Source organism: Saccostrea echinata, unplaced genomic scaffold (assembly GCF_033153115.1).
Source record: "Saccostrea echinata isolate AGI-Se365-2 ecotype Australia unplaced genomic scaffold, CSIRO_AGI_Sech_v1 ptg000002l, whole genome shotgun sequence".
Taxonomy (NCBI): Eukaryota; Metazoa; Mollusca; class Bivalvia; order Ostreida; family Ostreidae; genus Saccostrea; species Saccostrea echinata.
In genome coordinates this window covers 22668666-22677227 of record NW_026889751.1, presented here as the reverse complement: position 1 = coordinate 22677227, position 8562 = coordinate 22668666, and the positions used below count along the sequence as shown (strand labels likewise).

Genomic DNA, 8562 nt, shown 5'->3' with positions numbered 1-8562 from the left:
TTATATTATCTCAAGCTTTATTTTTATCAATTTAACATTCAATTTCATTACATATGTATTGCTGCTGAAATGGCAGTTTTCATATCGTGTGGAATTTAAACACTGTCAAATGCTTTCGTTGAAAGTTTCTGCGCAGATCAAACACTGACACAACACCAGTCTTATCTTCAGCTTACTGAACTTTCACATTCCCTTCAAACATTCAAGACGAAGATAACGTAATTCTTTCAAAATACTCGTTTTTCTTACCAATGATGACAAAATACGGGGATTTTGCAACCACTGCCTTCCTGAATACCTTGGAATTATTGGCTCTACAACAATTTTGTTTTTTTCAATAGTGACACACGGTTCACTTCCTCGAGAAACAGTTCTAATGTTCATCTATTAAGCATTCGCTTGATTAAATTTAATTTCCTCTTGTCACTTCTCACTTTAGCCAGTAGAGCCTTTTGAAAAATTTCCAAAATCCCATGATTTTCTTTCGCTGAACATTCCACATAATAATCGACTCCCAGTTTTTTGGCCAGTTTCTGACCCTGTTCAGTTTTGACGTGTCCTTTTTTCAGAGATTTTCGCAGATCCATCTGTGTTCCCACAAGAATTATCGGAATGCTCTTTCCCAGTGCTTCTATTCTAGGTATCCAGAAGTCTTCTACACTGTCTAGCGAATCTCTGTCGACCAAACTAAAACATACAATGAAGATGTCGGGAATTTTCAGAGATGACAGATCTTCGTGCTGCAAAAAGAAAAAAAATGCTTTAGTGATTTCTGTTTGTAAAAAATAAAAATGCGACGCTAAAAACTCATTCTTGGTACATATCTCAATTCAAACTATACTGCAAAGTATTCGCTCACCTCTCCAGCAATGTCGGTGATGTTAATGTCATAACGGTCACCGTTGATAAACAAGCTTGTGTTATAGTGGTCCTTCAAAGTGGCAATGTATTCCTTGTGAAACTGACCACTGGCCATTTTCTGCACCATGCAGGATTTCCCAACGAATCCATCACCTACTACCATACATTGCATAGATTTCTGCATTGCAACCACCATGTTTAAAGACAAATGTCAAATTAAATCAAATCAAATAATTAGTAGGAACAAGTTTTAAAAAATCTTACAAAATGATAATCGTCCTTGGCGGCAGCCCTATTTATATCAATTTCTGCTGTGACGTAAAACGCATAATAGTTCCTTGTCTACAGACCATGAAGTGTATTTAACTGACCTTAACATCTAAAAGTTTTAAAAATTACCTGTAGTCTTACGATACATATATGAAAGGGCATTGTCAGATTAGCAGTGCATACAGGTACATTTGCAGACCACATACTAAGCTTTTATAAAATGAAACATCATGTATTAAAATATCAGGTTTTGATATTCTTGAATCAGCGGAATAACAAGTGGTTTAATTATTAAAAGTCCTTCTCCTCCATTTGAAGTCTACAAAGGAAGAAAAAATGTGTCAACTACATGTAGGTTCAAATGTGTACGAAACACAAACATTCATAATATTTACATCCCGATATGTCCCCTACGAATTACCCTCATGGAGAGTTTACAGTTCATATAATGAAAAGAACATGTGAAGAATTTTCACAAAAATTTAAATGTTTTTTTCTTTGATCCTGGGTGAAGAAATTGCGAAAGGAAAAGGATTTATATATTTCTAACATTGATTCACGTGTATTCAAAATTATGATAACATTGTGTTTAAAAGGTGCAAAAAGAAACATTTGAAATTAAAACTATGAAATGAAATTCTCGAATGATTTATAACCCATCATGCTTTGCTTTGAAGTCACAGAAGCAGATTATGTCTTTCCAAACAGACGGCAATCCATATATCATGCCAGTATAAACAATTAACATATGAGATATTTATTTGTTATAGCACAATCAACTTAACGATGAACGTGTTTTATGAAAAATGAAAACATGATCAGAAATGATTACATTTCACTTTATGTGTTAAATTATTCAGGCGGTGGCTTTGCACATGTCGGCGCCATTGTTGAACATAACAGAAGTACGGTGAAGTAAACCAAATAGTCGACATCTCGTAATCGTGTTATTTATGCAAATTCGATTGCGATTTTCCCCAGCTTTTTTCCCGGTTCAAATTAATGTGAACTTTTCATGTTAATCAAAAATTTTCAACAAATTTGATAATATAAATGCACTTATTAACTCTTTCCTGTACAATGATTTTAAAAATGTCATATTTCCTATGATTTAAAAATCTAACTCTTTTTAATTATGTAGTACCATGTTGTGTAAAGAAATAATCTTAAATTCAAACATATATTTAATTTGTGCAAAGTCCTTCATAATGCATACATGTTCCACATTATTTGTGAAATTATCATTTCAGTGCTTTATCTACATACTTCTCAAAATCTTGATGTTTCTGATTGACTTGTATCGATGTTTCACTAAATATCACCAAACTAGGAATATGCAGTCATCCTCTTTAAATACTCCTTCGTAAATCGAAGTTTTGTTTTCAACGACTTGAAAAAACCCTGTAATTTAACATGGGTGGCCAAGTATCTTCTTGCTAAATGCACATCAATCGTAAACTTGTTCTCTTGCCTATCGTTTTTCTTCCTTTTTGTATTTTGATTCTTCCACTGAAGGTCTCTGAGGGCGTTCGTGACATATTTTTTCTCTTTGAATCAGGTACATACTTGAGGCGCACTGTTTGTTCTTATTTGTACTTTTGTAATATTTTTAAGTATATCGCTGTACAAATCTTCATAATAGAAATTCTTCAAAGTCTATTTCTGCAGAAAGACTTCTTTTTTTCCTCAGAGGAAAAACATAGACCGAAACACATTGCTCTAATAAAAAAGGTCTTTGTTAAAGAAAAATGCAAACAACTTTTTTCAGTAAATATTTTGAATATTGTCATACTAAAAACAGCTCTTAGCACATTCTTATTGTGTATTTAACGTTTGATCAAGAAATTAAAGTTAATTTATTGATGTATATTTGAATTGAAGTAAATTTGTCTTTTTGTGTGTAGACCTAAGTCAAGTAGGTACATATTGGTTCTAAATAAAAAACAGATGTTCAATGGTGACTGCGTTGTTTATATTTTTTTATGTTCGAGTTTCTAACAAAACAATACCTAATGTGTTTATAACTTTGAAAAGTGCACACACAAAAAATAAAACTCGTATTTTCTCTTTTTAACTATAATTTAGATTTTAATTATTCGTGAGAATCGTGAACAGTGTGACAAAACATAATTTAATGGTAACCAAAAACCCAAAGAAACTAGTGTATTTTCCTCCATATAATTTTACTTGCATGTAGTATTTTTATTGCCTATTCGTTTTCGCCGTGCTTCTTCAAGAAGTGTCATTTATTTATTTATTTACAAATATTCTAAAGATTATTTAAGGTCTTCATATTCAAAACTTTATGGCGACTTACATAAAGTACATGTACTAGTATTATAAAAAATATATACCCGGTATATATACTTCTCTCAAAAACTAAATGCATATAAAACATATTATAATGATTTAATTACTAGATTTAATCAAATATATTGCAGTGGACATTTCGTTTGGCAAAATATTTGAATTTAAAGTAAATTTGTACTTTATGTTATTTTTTATTATTACTACTTTTTGGAATTTCAAAATATGGGTACAAAAACTACCTTGCATAGCTTCAAAAATTCTTTCTGATATTTAGATAGACCTCATTCATAAATTGACGCTCATTCAACATAAATCACTAACATTCAGTTGTTTCACCTTTGATTACGTAAATATACAGATGATATCTTGTTTATATCTGATACAGCGGCATTTGTATAAGATTATATGTAGATCATAATCTACGACTTAAAGTACAGGAAACACCGTATGCATTTACAAGCTAAGTTAAAGGAAACAATAAACTATTGAGGAAACTGAATCTGATTCCTTTAAAATTTGTTCACTACCATTTAACACCAGTGCTAAACAATTGAATGAAAAAAATTAGCTTGATAATTAAATACAGTGATGAAAATTTGAAGATAATGAACTGCAGTCAAGCTTAAAATTAAAAAAAAACACAAATGTACGCTCAGGACACACAAGGATTCATATAAGGTGAGATAAGATGTTATGGAGAAGAAAGCATCCCCTTTCGACCGGTGTCGCATAATATTTGGTCCGCCTCGTTTAAAGGTCCGGGGGGACCTAATACGATAACATATAAGGTCCGCCTTTTATAAGAAAAGGTCCGGCCCGTATAAGAAAAGGTCCGCCTATGTTTAAAGGTCCGGGTGGTGCAACATGTTTTAATCTTGACTTAAACACATAAAATTAAAGAGAGTTTGTTTACATCATATGAAGAAAGATTAAGGATTTACCCTAGCTGTTGTGTTTATTTCTTTGTACAATATATCTCTTAGGGCAAGAATTGCTACTCCATGTTTAGTGTGCTTTTAGCAATGCCGTTTAGAGCAATGAATTTTTTTTTTTTAAAAAAATGTCGCATTTATTGGGCTTGTGTTTGTTTTCCCCCAGCATTTGCCTTGTGTAAATTAGGACGATTAAAGGTGTGAAATCTGCCGGTGTGTATAGGCAATAGAACAATGGGGGTGTGAAGTATTCGTATACCTGACAGGTACCCGCAGGTAGAGCCCGCGGCAGATAGCAATGACAATGTAATGGTCATGTGTTTGTTTTAAATCAATAGATATGAATTCTCTATTTTAATAAATTATGCTGAAGAACAAATTTTAATACTTTTATGATATTCATGCGTACACATCAAAATTGTGATATAATTATATAATTATATATAGTCTATTTTTATTACAATATTTAAAAAATTTCTTATTCCAAATGTAGAGTTTAATACTAAGACCGATAAAAAATAAAAGTATGTATATGCTTCCCTTTAGTTTTAACAATTAACTTGTTTTCAGTTTATAATCATATTTTGCCCTTTATTTGTGGATAGGGTAATATATAGCCTAATGTTGTATTCGATCTATATTTACTGCAGAAACAAAATACATGTAATGTTAAAGCTTGAAACAGGTATCTCAATGTTGAAAACAAATACATCAGATTTTAAGTATCATCATGGTTTGGATTAATTCTTTCTTATAAAAATATCACTCTTCCTCGTCATAATGAACTACAAAAGAAATTATAATGTTTCATTTTTGTAATTTTTTTTAGCCAAAAGAAAAAGAAAGAAAAAGAAATTACACATTTTACTGTAATAGTCAGACTGGGATAATGTAGCAGGTTGTATTGCATGACCGATTAAAATTTGAAATCATTATTGTAAAATATTTTCTTTTATTACCGACGTAAAGCATTTTGGGCAAAGTTGAATGTCCAGTTCTATATACAAGTCATTTATGTATCTCACGTCTGTATGAACGGGGGAAGGGGGAGGGAACATCAGTTGATCCTCTTCCTTTTTTGCGTATCAAGGAATTTCTATTTTCTACATTAATTTGTGCAATAACCACCACCCCCCCTCCCCCAAATGCACCCAGAAATATACTGACTGAATGTTTCTGGGGACGTTGTCAAGCGTGCGTCATATTTCCCATTTCAAGCTACATGATATGTACATTTTCGTGATGTCGACTAGAAGCGTTTCAGTCTAATTTTAAATCAAAAATATATTTCATTTAAATAATGCTGATTATTTATGATTATTTATTTTATTCATTTATGGAAAGAGGCAACTCACGGTTATCCGGAGAAAAAGGTAACTCATGGGGTTTTCCATCATGAGAGTCCAAGCTCCAGACAGCTCAGTATTACGTTACGCTACAACTCCATACCAAGTAGTCCCGGAGAATTGACACTGTATGGAGAATGACTGAGAGTCATACTCCATACTCTCCGGGACTACTTTCCCTACGAATAATGATATGGAATAATACTGAGCTGTCTGGAGCTTGATTGAGAGTGATCTCCCGTGTAGAATTTTCTACGCGGTGAAAACCAATAAAGTGTATTGTTTAGTACCACTACACCTGCTCAAGAGTTTTTGAAAAATTCTTTACGAAAGCTAGGAACTTTGCCAATGTCCTTAAATTATCCTTTTCGAAGTCCTCAGTCATTCTCTGTTGTAACCATGGAGGAAATAATACAATCGGTCTCATATAGTCATGACAGAATTTTTGAAGTTCGATTTTCATAAATGCTATACATTGCACATATGTTGTTTCGGATATTACCAAACAATTTTGAATAATGATTATACAGTCGCGAATCAAGAATTTTTTTCCGGGGGAGGGGGGGGGGGTCCATCCCAGTCAAAAAAAATTCTAACCCAAAAGTTTCTTGACAAGGAAGAAAAAAAACGTAAAATCCATTTCCCAAACGTGAAAAACACCTATTTCGTGGTGGTGATGGTGGGGTCCACGTTTTCTAAGGGGGTCCAAAGTCATTTTTTATTTACTTCAGTATATACTTTTAATAACTCTGCAAATTCCTAATGGGGGGTCCCCGACCCCCCCCCCCCCCCCCGATCCGCGCATGTTATATGAATAATTTCGGTATTGGCTGGAGAAATTTCCGGTAATACATTGCATCTCAGGTGAGGAAGAGGGGGAGGGGATGGCAATAACACCTTCTTTATATTTCCATCTGCTCCTTGCGTATCAAGTACGTAGAAAATAAACACCAACTTCAATTGATCTAATCTGGTGTATTACAGATTTCTTTTCACTTGTCACACAGGGCATTTACCACATACATTATGTACGTAGTGTTGATGACCCCCTTTCTTATTTTTAAGGTAATTATTTTCCTAATTCATTGTATGAATACAGAAACAAATACTCCCTCTTTTTCATAGTATATGAATCAAAGTCTATAGATACGGGTACAGTACAACTAATGATCATTCTAACATAACATTTTTGTGATATGCATGGATAATAAATCTGACCTCATATCTTTTGATTGTATGTGGCGAATATATTCTATATAAATATACATCATACTACCATTATACATTCAGATTCGTCACTGCCTTTTATAAAAGAATCGTCCTAAGATTTTCCAATACCTTGACATAAAATAAGAGGCCTATGGGCCACAACGCTCACCTGAGTCAATAAGACCCTGCTGTTTTTCATCAGCAAATTTATTCTAACATATCTTCTAATGTAAAACATTAATCCCTATTGTGACCCCACCCTACCCCAGGTGTCATGATTTTTATAGATATAGCGCTAGCCCCACCCTACCCCTCGGAGTCATGATTTAAACAAACTTGAATTTACACTACCTCAAGATACTTCTATATCAATGTGACTAAACATGGCTTTGTTGTTCCTGAAAAAAGGGTTTTAGAATTTTTTTCCTATACATTCACATGCTAAACCCTGATAGTGCATTGTGGCCCATCCTACCCCTAGGGGGTCATGGTTTGATTGATTGATTAGGATTTAACGCCGAGTCGGCTATATTTCAGCCATATTTCGGCGGAAAATTAATTTTATATGACCGGTTATCATGGTTTAAACGAATTTGAATCTACAATACCCGAGGGTGTTTCCATATCAATCTGACTAAAGATGGCTTTGCTGTTCTTGTGGAGAAGATTTTTCGATATATATCCTATGTAAAACTTTGATCCCCCATTGTGACCCCACCCTACCCCGAGGGTCATGATTTGAACAAACGTACATCTACACTAACTGATGATGCTTCCATATTAATATGACATTGCTGTTCTTAAGAAGATTTTTGAAGACTTTTTCCTAGATATTCCTATGTAAAACCTTAATCCCCCGTTTTAATCTATCTATTACAAAGAGAAAATTATAGACAGGGTTCTTTTCTGTAGCATGAAAAATAGAGAAAGGGACAGGGCGGACTTTAAAAAATAATATAATAAAAGGCCCGGCCTCTATATTTCAGATATCTTACTATTACAAGGCGAAAATTTTGAACAGGGTTTATTTTCGTAGCATAAAAACTAGAGAAAGAGGCAGAGCGGACCTTAAAACGCAGTATATTTAAAGGTCCGTCCTCTATTTTTCAGATATTTTACCATTAGAAACCAAACATTTTGGGCAGGGTTTATTTCCGTAACATAAAAACTAGTCAAAATGGCAGGGCGGACCTTAAACTGCAGTATAATAAAAGGTCCGCCCTCTGTTTTTCAGATATCGTACTATTACAAGGCGAAAATTTTGAACAGGGTTTATTTTCGTAGCGTACAAACTAGAGAAAGAGACAGGGCGGGCCTTAAAACGCATTATAATTAAAGGTCCGCCCTCTATATTTCAGATATCGTACTATTTCAAGGTGAAAATTTTGAACAGGGTTTATTTTCGTAGCATACAAACTAAAGAAAGAGACAGGGCGGACCTTAAAACGCAGTATAATAAAAGGTCCGCCCTCTATATTTCAGATATCTTACTATTACAAGGCGAAAATTTTGAACAGGGTTTATTTTCGTAGCGTACAAACTAGAGAAAGAGACAGGGAGGGCCTTAAAACGCATTATAATTAAAGGTCCGCCCTCTATATTTCAGATATCGTACTATTTCAAGGTGAAAATTT

General features: G+C 33.6%; 1 protein-coding gene across 1 annotated transcript; it reads right to left on the bottom strand.

The window, feature by feature from the left end:
- On the bottom strand, positions 1 to 1082 carry LOC133201608 (rho-related GTP-binding protein RhoQ-like). The gene is made up of 2 exons (XM_061337405.1): positions 860 to 1082; positions 1 to 740 (listed from the first exon to the last, which is right to left on the bottom strand). Exons 1-2 carry the CDS (start codon positions 1055 to 1057, stop codon positions 381 to 383), a joined length of 558 nt encoding a protein of 185 aa, XP_061193389.1. The 5' UTR covers positions 1058 to 1082; the 3' UTR covers positions 1 to 380.
- Positions 1083 to 8562: the final 7480 nt, after the last annotated feature.